This window comes from Callithrix jacchus, chromosome 12 (genome assembly GCF_049354715.1).
Source record: "Callithrix jacchus isolate 240 chromosome 12, calJac240_pri, whole genome shotgun sequence".
Taxonomy (NCBI): domain Eukaryota; kingdom Metazoa; phylum Chordata; class Mammalia; order Primates; family Cebidae; genus Callithrix; species Callithrix jacchus.
In genome coordinates, this window is record NC_133513.1 from 56,486,549 (window position 1) to 56,501,717 (window position 15,169).

The window sequence follows — 15,169 nt, forward strand, 5'->3', positions numbered from 1 at the left end:
CCAAAGGTCTCAGAGACCATAGACTAAAAAACCTGTCTTCGCCCAGTCAGTTGTTTTAAATATTCAATCGAAGGAGATCAAACTTTCAGTTTATTTTTGCTTTAGAGGGTGAGGGGGGCCGGGCACTGTGGCTCAGGCTTGTAATCCCAGAATTTTGGGAGGCCAAGGTGGGCGGATCACAAGGTCAAGAGATTGAGACCATCTCTAATAAAAATAGAAAAATTAGCTGGGCATGGTGGTGCATACCTGTAGTCCCAGATACTCAGGAGGCTGAGGCACAAGAATCACTTGAACCCGGGAGGCAGAGGTTGCAGTGAGCCAAGACTGTGCCACTGCACTGCAGCCTGGCAACAGAGAAAAAAAAAAAAAAAAAAAAAAAAGCTGAGTGTGGTAGTGATGATGAAGTCACCTTTTGTTATTTACATATTTTCTTCTTCTTTTTTTTTTTTGAGATAGAGTCTCACTCTGTGGCTCAGGCCAGAGTGCAGTGGTATAATCTTGGCTCATTGCAACCTCCACCTCCCAGGCTCAAGCAATTCTCCTGCCTCAGCCTCCTAAGTAGCTGGGATTACAGGCGTGTGCCACCATACCTGGCTAATTTTTGTATTTTGTATTTTGTATTTTTTTTAAAGGCAGGGTTTCACCATGTTGGTCAAGCTGGTCTTGAACTCCTGACCTCAGGTGATCTGCACGCCTTGGCCTCCAGAGTCCTTGGATTACAGGCATGAGCCACTACGCCCGGCCAATTTTTGTATTTTTAGTAGAAACGGGGTTTCACCATGTTGGCCAGGCTGGTCTTGAACTCCTGACCTCAAGTGATCTACCTGCCTCAGCCTCCCAAAGTGCTGGGATTAAAGATGTGAGCCACCACGCCTGGCATATTTTTTTCTTCTAATTGCTTCCTTGGGTTGGGAGGAGATGGAGGGACAAAAGATGAGGGACCTGGAGGTATAACTGGCCTGGGCAGAAGCCAACTGGGAGAGGATACCTTTTGGCACATAGCCTGAACCCGAAAAGTATAAGCTGGAGAAAGGACATGGTCAGGAAGAGTAAAGAGCTCAGAAAGGGGCCAGGCACGATGGCTCATGCCTGTAATCTCAGCACTTTGGGAGGCTGAGGTGGGCAGATCACGAGATCAGGAGTTTGAGACTAGCCTGACCAACATGGTGAAACCCTGTCTCTACTAAAAATACAAAAATTAGCCGAGTGTGGTGGTGCATGCCTGTAATCCCAGCTACTCAGGAGGCTGAGACAGGAGAATTGCTTTAACCTGGGAGGCAGAGGTTTCAGTGAGCCAAGATCATGCCATTGCACTCCAGCCTGGGGGACAGAGTGAGACTCTGTATCCAAAAAAAAATCTGCACAAGGGTTTTAATGAAATAGCACATTTGGGGCCAGGCACAGTGGCTGATGCCTGTAATCCCAGCACTTTGGGAGGCCAAGGTAGGCAGATCACCTGAGGTCAAGGGTTTAAGACCAGTCTGACCAATATAGTGAAACCCTGTCTCTACTAAAATTACAAAAAAAAAAAAAATTTGCCAGGCGTGGTGGTGTGTGCCTGTAGTCCCAGCTACCTGGGAGGCTGAGACAGGAGAGCTGCTTGAACCTGGGAGGCGGAGGTTGCAGTGAGCCAAGATCATGCCACTGTGCTCCAGCCTAGGTGACAGAGCAAGAGTCCATCTCAAAAAAAATAATAATAATAATAAAGGCTGGGCGCAGTGGATCACACCTATAATCCTAGCACTTTGGGAGGCCGAGGCAGGTGGATCATGAGGTCAGGAGTTCAAGACCAGCCTGGCCAACATGGTGAAACCCAATCTCTACTAAAAATACCGAAGAAAAAAAAAATAATTAGCCAGGTGTGATGGTGGGCACCTGTAATCCCAGCTGGGAGGCTGAGGCAGGGAATTGCTTGAACCTGGGAGGTGGAGGTTGCAGTGAGCTGAGATCGTGTCACTCTACTCTAGCCTGGGTGACAGAGCGAGACTCCGACTCAAAAACAAAAAAAGAGAGAGCTCAGAAAGGGACAAAGGAAGCTACAAAAGCCATTTCCTGGTGTGTACCTGTAGTCCCAGCTACTCAGAGGCTGAGGTAGGAGGATCACTTGTGCCCAGAAGTTCGAGTCCAGCCTGGGCAACATAGTGAGACCCCCATCTCTTAAAGAAATAATTAAAAAAAAAAAAAGCGGGCCGGGCTTGGTGGCTCACGCCTGTAATCCCAACACTTTGGGAGGCAAGGCAGGTGGATCACTGAGGTCAGAAGTTGGAGACGAGCCCTGGCCAACATGGAGAAACCTCATCTCTAGTAAAAATACAAAATTAGCTGGGCGTGGTGGTGCATGCCTGTAATCCCAGCTACTCAGGAGGCTGAGACAGGAGAATTGCTTGAACCCGGGAGGCAGAGGTTGTGGTGAGCCGAGATAGCGCCATTGCATTCCAGCCTGAGACCTAGCAAGACTAGGTCTCAAAAAAAACAAACAAACAAAAGCTGGCTAGGCACGGTGGCTCATGCCTGTAATCCTAGCACTTTGGGAGGTTGAGACGGGAGGCTTGCTTGAGCCCAGGAGTTTGAAATCAGCCTGAGCAACACAGCCAAACCCTGTCTCTAAAAGATATTAAAATTAGCTGAGACTAATTTTAGTAGTGGTGGCATTTGCCAGTATTTCTGGCTACCTGGGAGGGTGAGGTCAGAGGATTACCTGAGCCTGGGGAGGCTGAGGTTGCAGTGAGTTGAAATTGTGCCACTGTACTTCAGCACAGGCAACAGAGTGAGACCATGTCTCAAATAAATAATAAATAAATAAATAGGCCAAGTGTGGTGGCTCACGCCTGTAATCCTAGCACTTTGGGTGGCCAAAGTGGGTGGATCACCTGAGGTCAGGAGTTCAAGACCAGCCTGACCATCATGGTGAAACCTCATCTTTTAATAAATAAACAAATGAATAAAGCCACTTCCTAAGGTAGCAGCAACAAGGTGGTGATGGCTGCAGCAGAGTTGCTGTAGCAGCTGGTTCCAGAATCTAAGGAGAAGGTGGAGGAAGATCATGCAGCTACTGAGGAAGAGGCTGGGCAAATAATAGGCTTTCCCCAAGGGGACTCTCAAGCTTGTACCCCTGTCCAGAGACTCTGCTGGAACAGTACGAATGGCACAGTCCAAATCCTATGTGGTATGTACTCCCTTTGAAGGAAATCTCAAGTAGAAACCTCAGAGAACAAGGCCCTGGCAGGTCAGAGGCCTACATGTGCTTCTCACGGAGATACTAATGTCTATCCTGCACAGCAGGTTGAACTGAGCATCTCAATAGCAAATGGAGGTTTAAAGGCAGATCCTGGCTACCCGGGAGGCGGAGATTGCAGTGGAGATGGTGCCATTGCACTCTAGCCCAGGCAACAAAAAAAGGCAGATCCAAGTGTTTGTCTTTTCTTAAAACTGCCAGAGTTCAAGAGGAAAGAAGAGAGAGTGAAGCAGATAGAATAATTGTCAAGTCTTCCCCACATCATCCCTGCCTAGGAGGTACTGGGTTTGGTTAATTTGGTCCCTTAACCTGCCAAAATCTAGCCCCCGCAGAGAAAAGACCAACCTATTCAGGAAGTTTAAAAGAGCAGTTCCATTGTGAAGACTTCCCTTCTTGTCCCTAAACATAGTACTTTAAGCCCTCCCTGCCCCAAATACACCCACAGGTCCTTCCACTGTGCCCTGGATTGGCTCTGTATGGCCCTCAGGGCATGTTCCCCAGGCTCGCTCTCTCTGACAGGATTCCTATCCGATACTTGTTGTCTACTTCCTGTCTCCCTCTTATTCTCCTAAGTGCTTCTTTGGATCTCAGGCTCTAGGTGCAATGTGAAGGGGAGTCCCTGGGCAGAGTGATCCCTGGCTCAGAAAGCTCAGTGGGAGAATCCCAAAGGCCTTCTCCCTCCTTCCTGAGCCCCTGGGCAAGGAGGCAGGGATCTTGGTTCCAGGGTCTCAGTACCCCCTGTGCCATTTGAGCTGCTTGCGCTCATCATCTCTATTAATAACCAACCTCCCTCCCCCACTGCCAGTGCTGCCCCCACGCCTGCCCAGCTCATGTTCTCCGGTCACAGCAGCTCAGTCCTCCAAAGCTGTTGGACCCCAGGGAGAGCTGACCACCGCCCGAGCAGCCGGTAAGTCTCCAGCTCTATCGTTAGAGAGGCTGGGGCCCACTCTGTTGACTTCTGTATCTGTGTCTACAATTGTGATTCTTGATCCTGGAGGAGTCTCCCCTCTCATCTATGCTCAGCTCCCAGCTGTCCAGTTCAGGGGAGCCACCGAAAGTTGGAAGGAGAGGGGCCCAGGAGGTTGCGGGGAATGGAGATGTCAGGAGGCACTGGAAGAATGGGAAGGGAGACCCCACTAAGTCAGTAGAGTTGCAGATGCATATTTGTGACAGGGCTCAACAGAGGCTCAACAGCATTTCACTAAGTGCCAATTTCTCTTTAAGAAGGGATAGGAGTCTATCTTATCTCAGCTTGTCCCTTTCCATTGCCAGATCCTATTACTATGTTTCTGCCCACCTCAATTCCCCACTGCTGTGATATTGCTGAATTGATGTGTGTTGGGATTTGAATGCTCCCTACCCTCCCCAATTCCACACCCCTCTCCACTCTGGGGTCTGGGGCGGGAGTGACTGTGGGAGCAGGGCCATGACTTCCCAGGCCATGTTCCAGCTGGCCTGATGAAGGAGCAACAACCTCTCCTTCCTATGGAGAGTGTTTTTGGCTGAATCTCCTCAACCCTGGCAGAACATTTCTCTGTCCTCCTTGGGACTGGGGGAAGACTGAGGAGAGATCAGAGCCTGGAATCACAGCCCCAGTCTGATATCCCAATGCAAATAAAAACTTCAAATTATGCCAAGCTGATGAAACCTGGGTGCATTGCCCTGCCTGTATTATTGTTTTTTGAACACTCTCCACCTCAGTGATGTTCCTAATTCCTGCACCGACTCTATAAAAAACAGCTCACAACAGGTTGGTAGAAGATGGGGGCTGGTGTACATCTGTACTTCCTGTCCTCCATCCCAAGAAAAGAGAAGCCCTAAAGCAGCAGGTTTTCACCTTTTGAGGGAATACATACTTCTTTGAAAATCTGGGTTGGGTGAGATGGCTCACACCTGTAATCTTAGCACTTTGAGAGGTGAGAGGATTGCTTGAGCCCAGAAATTTGAGACCAGCCTAGGCAATATGGCAAAACCCCATCTCTACAAAAAACACAAAAATTGGCTGGGCGTGGTGGCTCACACCTGTAATCCCAGCACTTTGGGAGGCTGAGGTGTGTGGATCACCTGAGGTCAGGAGTTCAAGACCAGCCTGACCAATGGAGAAAGCCCATCTCTACTAAAAATACAAAAAATTAGCTTGGTGTGGTGGTGCGTGCCTGTAATTCCAGCTACTCAGGAGGCTGAAGCAGGAGAATCGCTTGAACCCAGGAGGCAGAGGTTGCAGTGAGCCAAGATCATGCCATTGCACTCCAGCCTGGGCAACAAGAGCAAAACTCCATCTCAAAACAAACCAAAAACTAGCAAGGCATGGTGGTTCACACCTAAACTTGCAGCTCTATGGGAAACTGAGGTTAGAGGATCACCTGAGCCGAGGGAGATTGAGGCTGCAGTGAGTCATGATTGTGCTGTTGCACTCCAGCCTGAATGACAGAGTGAGATCCTATCTCTAAAGAAAAAAAAAAAAATTTATCCCCTCAAGCCGTTAAACCCAGGTTAAGATGTAGTGCTCTCGGCCAGGTGTTGTGGCCTGTAATCCCAGCACTTTGAGAGGTCAGGAGTTTGAGACCAGCCTGGCCAACATGGTGAAACCCCGTCTCTACTGAAAATACAAAAATTAGCTGGACATGGGGGTGGGTGCCTGTAATCCCAGATAGGAGGCTGAGGCAGGAGACTTGTTTGAACCCTGGAGGCTGAGGTTGCAGTGAACTGAGATCGTGACATTGCATTCCAGCCTGGGCAACAGAATGAGACTCCATCTCAAAAAAAAAAGTTAGTGCTCTCCTATAGACACTCACTCTTCCTGGTCCCTGTCTATCCTCCAACTCCTCCTTCCCACCCTATCCAGGCTGAATCCACCTCCACAATGCCGCTCTCAGGAACCCCAGCCCCTAATAAGAAGAGGAAATCCAGCAAGTTGATCATGGAACTCACTGGAGGTAGGACATGTTTGCATCTACCTAGTGTGGGACTTCTTAAAAGCGTCCCTAACCTAAGAGTCCCAGAAATATGTATCTTAGGTTGAGCAGACAAGAGGAATTCCAGTGGTGGGAATATGGATGATGGGGAGTGGGAGCGGGAAGGGTAAGAAGAGTAGGGAGAAAGAAAGAAAAGATTCAATATCTTCAGCTGGGAGCAGTGAAGTGGCTCCCACCTGTAATCCCAGAACTTTGGGAGGCTGAGGGGGCAGACCACGAGGTCAGGAGTTCCAGACTAGCCTGACCAACAAGATGAAACCCTGACTCTACTAAAAATACAAAAAAATTGGCCGGGTACGGTGGCTCACGCCTGTAATCCCAGCACTTTGGGAGCCCGAGGTGGGTGGATCAAGAAATCGAGAACATCCTGGTCAACGTGGTGAAACCCCGTCTCTACTAAAAATACAAAAAATTAGCTGGGCATGGTGGTGCATGCCTGTAATCCCAGCTACTTGGGAGGCTGAGGCAGGTTGCGGTGAGCTGAGATCGCGCCATTGCACTCCAGCCTGGGTAACACGAGCGAAACTCCGTCTCAAAAAAAAAAAAAAAAAATACAAAAAATTAGGCAGGAGAATCGCTTGAACCTGGGGGTGGAGGTTGCTGTGAGCCGAGATTGTGCCACTGCACTCCAGCCTGGGTGACAGAGCGAGACTTCATCTCAAAAAAAAAAAGTCAAGATTCAACACGTTCTACCCTTTTCACTTCATAATCTGAGACAATATCCTGCCATGTTATCCAGCACAGGTCAGGGACCACAGGACTCATGAGTTAGTGAGGTATATTTGAGGAAAAAAATATAATGGAGACTGGCACAGACTAAGGTCTCAATAAGTGGTTAATTTCCCTGCTTTCCCCAGAGCTAGGAAGCTTGTCTAAGTACTTAAAATGGAAAACTGTACCGGCATGTTTCCTAGAGGTGAAGAGCTCTTCAATGACTAGAGACTCTTTGGAGTCAGCTCACTGAGGGAAAGAAAAGGGAAAGGAGTTAAGACAGGAGTCTGGGCCAGGTGCAGTGGCTCACGCTTGTAATACCAGAACTTTGGGAGGCCGAGGCGGGTGGATCACGAGGTAAAGAGATCGAGACCATCCTGGCCAACATGGTGAAACCCTGTCTCCACTAAAAATACAAAAAAAATTAGCTGGGCATGGTGGCGCGCGCCTGTAGTCCCAGCTACTCGGGAGGCTAAGGCAGGAGAATTGCTTGAACCCAGGAGGTGGAGGTTGCAGTGAGCCGAGGTCACACCACAGCACTCCAGCCTGGCGCCTGGTGATGGAGTGAGACTCTGTCTCAAAAAAACAAACAAACAAACAAACAAAAAACAGGAGTCTGGGCCAGGTGCAGTGGCTCACACCTATAATCCCAGAACTTTGGGAGGCCAAGGCTGGTAGATTGCTTGAACTCAGGGGTTTGAGACTGCCCTGGGCACATAATGAAACCCCGTCCCTACAAAAAGTACAAAAACTAGCCAGGTGTAGTGGCATGTGCCTGTAATCCCAGCTACACCAGAGGCTGAGGTGGGATGATCGCTTGAACCCAGGAGGTGGAGGCTGCAGTGAGCTGTGACTGCGACACGACACTTCAGCTGTACAAAAACATGCCAGTACAGTTTTCCATTGTAAGTACTTACACAAGCTCCCTAGCTCTGGGGAAAGAAGGGAAATTAACCACTTATTGAGACCTTAGTCTGTGCCAGTCTCCATTATATTTTCTTCCTCAAATATACCTCACTAACTCATGGGTCCTGTGGTCCCTGACCTGTGCTGGATAACATGGCAGGATACTGTCTCAGATTATGAAGTGAAAAGGGTAGAAGGTGTTAAATCTTGACTTCTTTTTTTTTTGAGATGGAGTCTCGCTCTGTCACCCAGGCTGGAGTGCAGTGGCACGATCTTGGCTCACTTCAGCCTGGGTGACAGAGTGAGACCCCATCTCAAAATAAATAAATAATACAAATAGGGCCGGGGCTGTGTCTCACACCTGTAATCCCAGCACTTTGGGAGGCTGAGGCGAGAGGACTGCTTGAGCCCAGGAGTTCAAGACTAGCCTGGACAATATAATGAGACCTTATCTCCACTTAAACAAAAAAATAGGCTGGGCACGGTGGCTCATGCCTGTAATCCCACCACTTTAGGAGGGTGAGGCAGGTGGATCACCTGAGGTCAGGAGTTCAAGACCAGCTTGGCCAACATGGTGAAACCCCGTCTTTACAAAAATTAGCTGGGCGTGGTGGCAGATGCCTATAATCCTGGCTACTTGGAAGGCTAAAGCAGGAGAATCGGTTGAACCCAGGAGTGGGAGGTTGCAGTGAGCTAAGATTTCGCCATTGCACTCCAGCCTGAGTAATAGAGTGAGATTCCCCCTCAGAAAAAAAAATAGCCAGGTGTGGTGGCATGTGCCTGTGGTCCCAGTTACTCTGGAAACTGAGGCAGGAGGATTACTTGAGCCCAGGAGGCTGCAGTGAGCTGTGTTTGCAACACTGCACTTCAGCCTGGACAACAGAGCAAGACCCTGTCTCAAAAATAAAATAAAATAAATTCAAATGTAGGCTGGGCACTGTGGCTCACGTCTGTAGTCCCAATATTTTGGGAGGCCGAGGCTGGAGGATCAGTTGAGCCCAGGAGTTTGAGACCAGCCTGGCCAACATGGTGAAACCCTGTCTCTACCAAAAAATACAAAAATTAGACATGGATGGTGGCGTGGGCCTGTAATCCCAGCGACCCAGGAAGCTGAGGCAGGACATTCCAGCCTGATAATATATATTTGTATGGCATTTGTATTTAAAGGTGACTGATGACTCCACACAAGATTGGCCTCTGGGCTTTTCCCGATGCTATGGTCTCTCCAGTGGTCTCCATCTATGATGTTCCTTTACTCCTTTTGCTCTGTGCCCCATGCCCATGCCTCTTTTACCCCATTGGCCTCTCCACTGTAGTATCTCCTTTGTCTCCACAATGCACCCCAGTTCCCATGCATTCCCTCTAAGTTCCAGAAAATCAAAATCCCTCACAAACTAGACAGCATTTGTTCCCCTAAATTATCTCTGCCAGGACACACATACACACTTAGTCATGGATGAGGTCTGCATTCTGAGTCCAGAAATCCCTACTTTCCTCTTTCCCTTGATTCTTCTTCTTTGCCTCCCTGAAAGGTGGACAGGAGAGCTCAGGCTTGAACCTGGGCAAAAAGATCAGTGTCCCAAGGGATGTGATGTTGGAGGAACTGTCGCTCCTTACCAACCGGGGCTCCAAGATGTTCAAACTGCGGCAGATGAGGGTGGAGAAGTTTATCTATGAGAACCACCCTGATGTTTTCTCTGACAGCTCAATGGTGAGTCTGAAACTTTATCACTGTCTCAAAGCCTGGTGCCTGTTCTGACAGCTTGCTAGTAGGCCCTGAACCTCCAAAATGCAGTCAACGTCCCCTCCCTGAAAATGTATAAATTTGTTAAACCCCCAGATATACTGAGCCCCCAACAGCTCCAGAGTGAATTACAGCCTACCTCCAAAACCTAGTTTCATCATAGAGCCACTGAAGGGTTGAAGAGTACCACATGCTTAGGGAGAAAATTCCTTCCCAATAAGGGTAAGTGTTAAAAATAAAACACAGGATGCCCGGTGGGGCAGTCCAGTCTTGTATTTTGAAGTTGAGATACACAATGAATAATTTTTTTTTTTTTTGAGATGGAGTTTCGCTGTTGTTACCCAGACTGGAGTGCAATGGCACGATCTCGGCTCACTGCAACCTCCGCCTTCTGGGTTCAAGCAATTCTCCTGCCTCAGCCTCCCCAATAGCTGGGACTACAGGCGCACACCACCATGCCCAGCTAATTTTTGTATTTTTAGTAGAGACGGGGTTTCACCTTGTTGACCAGGATGGTCTCGATCTCTTGACCTCGTGATCCACCCGCCTCGGCCTCCCAAAGTGCTGGGATTACAGGTGTGAGCCACCGCGCCCGGCCAACACAATGAATAATTTTTAGTAATGTATGCCCCATTCAATATTTGGGACATGAAGATAAAAAATTTTTAAAAGTTTAGAAAGAAGATAAGGAAGCCAGGCATGGTGGCTCACACCTATAATCCCAGCACTTTGGGAAGCCAAGACAGATGGATCATCTGGGTGAGGAGTTTGAGACCAGCCTGTCCAGAATGGTGAAACCCTGCCTCTACTAAAAAAAGAAAGAAAGACAAGAAGAAAGAAGATAAGGCAAAGAATAAAATTAAAAATTTAAAATACAGAATACCCAACTAAATTTGAGTTTCAGATGCACAATGAACTCTTTTTTAAATATGTCCCATGCAATATTTGGGACATTAAAATAAAAATACAGGATGTCCACTTAAATTTTGAATTTCAGATGCAAATGAAAAATTTTTTAGTGTAAGTAGGTCCCATGCAATATTTGGGGCATATCTGTACTGAAAAAGTGAGTCAGGCGTGGTAGCTCACACCTGTAATTCCAGCACTTCGGGAGGCCAAGGCAGGAGGGCTGCTTGAATTGGAGACCACCCTGGGCAACATGCCAAGACTCTGTGTCTACGAAAAATTTAAAAGTTAGCGGGGCATGGTGGTGCACACCCGTAATCCCAGCTACTCTGGAGGCTGAGGTGGGAGGATGGCTTGAGCCTGGGAAGTAGAGGCTACATGAACATGAGCCATGCCACTGCACTCTAGCCTGGGTGACAGAGATCCTGTCTCAAAAAAAAAAAAAATATTTGTTGTGCATCTGAAATTCAAATTTAAGTAGTATCCTATATTTTATTTGCAAAATCTGGCAACACTAGGAAGAGTTAAGTGAGTTTTTACAGCCATCTCCCATTTGAACCATTCTTTCATTTAAAGGGTCAGTCTATTCCCTAAGGAACCGCAGGTGTGGAGACTGAAACTATCCTTCAAGATATCTTCTAGTCAGGCTTCTTCTCCAAGGAAAGAGGAGACTGGAGAGGGGCTAGGCACAGGATGTTATAGCTGAGGAGGAGGGGGCCTTCTCTATTTCCTTTCTTCCTCCTCTACCTTCTCTCAGTGGCTGGGGAGAGTGGAAATAGATGCCTGCATGGGGCCAGGGGCAGAAGTGTCTGTCATTGGTTCTCAGGTAGGAGCAGAGTAAAAGTGCTGAACTGCTCATATCTAACTTTAGGAGGCCAAAAGCCCTCTTTTCTGCCTGGGTCTGGTTACACTGGGTGGAGCATAGGGGTGTAGATGGTGGGATGGCCAGGAGAGTCTCCTGAAGAAGTTGGTGGGGTTATTTTTAGGCTTTGGGTTTGAATCTAGTGTTGCCCTTTTGGCCACCCTTCCCCCCACCTGCTACAGCTTCACTGTCAGGAAGTCCTGGTCCAACAGTCACCAAGAGGAGAGAGGGAGGGAAAGAAGGAGAGAGAAAAAGAGTTCTGACTGTTGGACAAGCTGGGGAAGGGAGGGGGCAGAAATTTCTCTAGTTCTTATAATTAAGACTGGGTTCTCCATGGCAACCCCATCCTCCCAAATTTTAGCTGGGGCAGGGCACAGCTCATGCCTATTATCTCAGGACTTTGGGAGGCTGAGGCAGATAGATCACTTGAGCCCAGGAGTTTGAGACCAGTCTGGGCAACATGGCAAAACCCTGTCACTAGGAAAAGAAATACAGAATATAGCTGGGTGTGGGTGTGTCCTGTAGTCCCAGCTACTTGAGAGGCTGAGGTGAGAGGACTGCCCAAGCCAGAGAGGTAGAGGTTGCAGTGAGCAGAGATTGTGCCACTGCATTCCAACCTGGGTGACAAAGCCAGATCCTGTCTCAAAAAACAAAACAATTTTTTTCTTTTTTCTTCTTTTTTTTTTGAGACCGAGTTTCGCTCTTGTTACCCAGGCTGGAGTGCAATGGCACGATCTCGGCTCACTGCCACCTCCACCTCCTAGGTTCAGGCAATTCTCCTGCCTCAGCCTCCTGAGTAGCTGGGATTACAGGCACACATCACCATGCCCAGCTAATTTTTAAAATATTTTTGGTAGAGACGGGGTTTCACCATGTTGACTTAGGATGGTCTCAATCTCTTGACCTCGTGATCCACCCGCCTCGGCCTCCCAAAGTGCTGGGATTACAGGCTTGAGCCATCGCGCCCGGCCTTTTCTTCTTCTTTTTTTTTTAGCTGAGTAGGTGTCTTGGTCTTTTTTGAATTGTTAAGGATGGGAAAGGGGAGCGTGGAGAATGTGCTACCCTTACCCTAGGTATAACTGGAGGAAACAAGCCAAGGGGGTCCTGCCTCTTAAGAAGAGTTTAATTCTCTCAGTCAGCCCATGTACTACCCCTACCCATCAATTGGAGGAGGAAATCTCAGAAAATTCAGGGTCTTCTGGTTAGCCACTGTCTCTGCCTTTGCTAAACATACTTCTGTTTTTGTATATTTTCCATACCCATTGCTAACCTTCCCTCACTTTGTCTTCTTTTCAGGATCACTTCCAGAAGTTCCTTCCGACAGTGGGAGGACAGCTGGGCACAGCTGGTCAGGGATTCTCCTACAGCAAGAGCAGTGGCAGAGGTGGCAGCCAGGAAGAGGGCAGTGGCTCTGCTGGACAGTATGGCTCTGATCAGCAGCACCATCAGGGCTCTGGGTCTGGAGCTGGGGGTACAGGTGGTCCTGCAGGCCAGGTTGGCAGAGGAGGAGCTGCTGGCACAGCAGGGGTTGGTGAGACAGGGTCAGGCAAGTACACTCACCCAAGAGTAATATGTTTGTTCCCTAGAGCAGAGTTGTCCCAGGAATGATGTCTACGCTGAGTATGGGGAGCAGAGGAGGCCAGTTTAAATATCTTAATATTAAATATAATAGTGTCAGTTTAAATATCATAAATATCAATTCCCTGGGTTCATGAGATATGTCTATTCTACCCAGAAACTTTGTTTTTCAGTTACTTTCCTGGCTTTTTGGATTCAGTCACAGATCTGCCCACCGATTATCATTATGCCACAAACCTTATACAATTACCAGGATATTGTATCTTTACTCTCTGGCTCCTGCAATTTCCCTAGTGTAAGGGTGTGGGATTAACTTTCATTGGCTACTAATTGCTATTATTTGACTGACTTTTCTCTCCCATGGCTACCAGGAGACCAGGCAGGCGGAGAAGGAAAACATATCACTGTGTTTAAGACCTATATTTCCCCATGGGAGCGAGCCATGGGGGTTGACCCCCAGCAAAAAGTAGAACTTGGCATTGACCTGCTGGCCTATGGGGCCAAAGCTGAACTTCCCAAATACAAGTCCTTTAACAGGTATGGGTGGTAAGGAAAGAACCAGATGCATTCTAGTGTGAGGCACTGTATCTTTAGTTAGGATGGAGACTTTAATTCAAATGTTTCAGAAGGAGGCTAAGGAGAGATGGCAGGGATTTGGGAGCCTTAATCAAAGGCCCTACTCTTTTCACTTTGTCTCAGCTTCATCACAGCAGTGTGATGAAGGAAAAATTTGCTGGGAGGCAGGATTTGAATTCTAGTTCAATGGTCACTTATTAGCTGTGTGGGCATGGGAAAATCGCTCTGCCTCTGAGCCTGAGTTGCTTTGAATGTAAAATGGGAATAATATTTTACATGTCTGAAGGTCTCTTGAGGCTCTCTTCCATTCAAGGTTAGGATGCCATTATTCTCCCTGTAATATGATTCCATTTCCTTATACCCTGCTTTATTTATTTACTATTTATTTACTTATTTATTTTATTGCAACGGAATTTTGCTCTTGTTGCCCAGGCTGGAATGCAGTGGCACAATCTGGGCTCACTGCAACCTCCACCTCCTGGGTTCAAGTGATTTTCCTGCCTTACCCTCCTGAGTAGCTGGGATTACAGGTGCCTGCCACTATGCCAGGCTAATTTTTGTATTTTTAGTAGAGATGGGGTTTCACCATGTTGGCCAGGCTGGTCTCAAACTCCTGACCTTAAGTGATCTGCCTGCCTCAGCCTCCCAAAGTGCTGGGATTACAGGCGTGAGCCACTACACCTGGCCTTTCTACATTGTAATATAAGGTGACCCCAGACCCTTGGGTCTATAGTCTTTGGGTCCACTTTCTCTGAAATGCTGGTCAGGGTCTCAGCTATCCAAGAGTCAGTCTCTGGTACACCTCAGACTCCTTTCGCATTATTAACTTTGGAGAAACAAGCTAACCAGGAAGGCAAAATGGGGTGTGCTAGGGAAGAAGAAGGAGTACAGAGGCAATCTCAAACTAGAATTCACAGATGTCCCTATTCTCAAACAGGGTAGCATCTCATGATAAGGCTCTGTTTCTTTTATTCTGATTTTTAATTAAATAATGTGTCCCCTTCTCAGGACGGCAATGCCCTATGGTGGATATGAGAAGGCCTCCAAACGCATGACCTTCCAGATGCCCAAGTTTGACCTGGGGCCCTTGCTGAGTGAACCCCTGGTCCTCTACAACCAGAACCTCTCCAACAGGCCTTCTTTCAATCGAACCCCTATTCCCTGGCTGAGCTCTGGGGAGCCTGTAGACTACAATGTGGATATTGGCATCCCCTTGGATGGAGAAACAGAGGAGCTGTGAGGTGTTTCTTCCTCTGATTTGCATTGTTTCCCCTCTCTGGCTCCAACTTGGAGAGGGAATGCTGAGCAGATACCCCCCATTGTTAATCCAATATCCTTGTGGGAATGGAGGGAAAAAGGAGAGATCTGCCTTTCCATCCTTTACTCCAAGTCCCCACTCCGCACATCCTTCCTCACCAACTCAGAGCTCCCCTTCTACTTGCTCCATATGGAACCTGCTCTTTTATGGAATTTGCTCTGCCACCGGTAACAGTCAATAAACTTCAAGGAAAATGAACTCATTCTTCCTCTGATATTTGAGGGCAGATGAAAGTGGAGGCTAACAATGCACGGAGACTAATTAAAGCCAAATACTACACATTCATTATGCAGATTTTAAGACAGACCTGAGCTCTGGTTGCTTACACACCTACACCCATACCCACAAAACCACATTC

At 47.9% G+C, this 15,169-nt stretch overlaps 1 protein-coding gene across 1 annotated transcript; it reads left to right on the forward strand.

Annotated features, from left to right (window-relative positions):
• Nucleotides 1-4,077: 4,077 nt before the first annotated feature.
• MYOZ1 (myozenin 1) lies at nucleotides 4,078-15,009 on the forward strand. Its single transcript, XM_002756227.4, has 6 exons — nucleotides 4,078-4,142; nucleotides 6,081-6,171; nucleotides 9,360-9,538; nucleotides 12,636-12,885; nucleotides 13,289-13,454; nucleotides 14,502-15,009. The coding sequence occupies exons 2-6, from the start codon at nucleotides 6,099-6,101 to the stop codon at nucleotides 14,731-14,733; spliced, it is 900 nt and encodes a 299-aa protein (XP_002756273.1). The 5' UTR covers nucleotides 4,078-4,142; nucleotides 6,081-6,098; the 3' UTR covers nucleotides 14,734-15,009.
• Nucleotides 15,010-15,169: the final 160 nt, after the last annotated feature.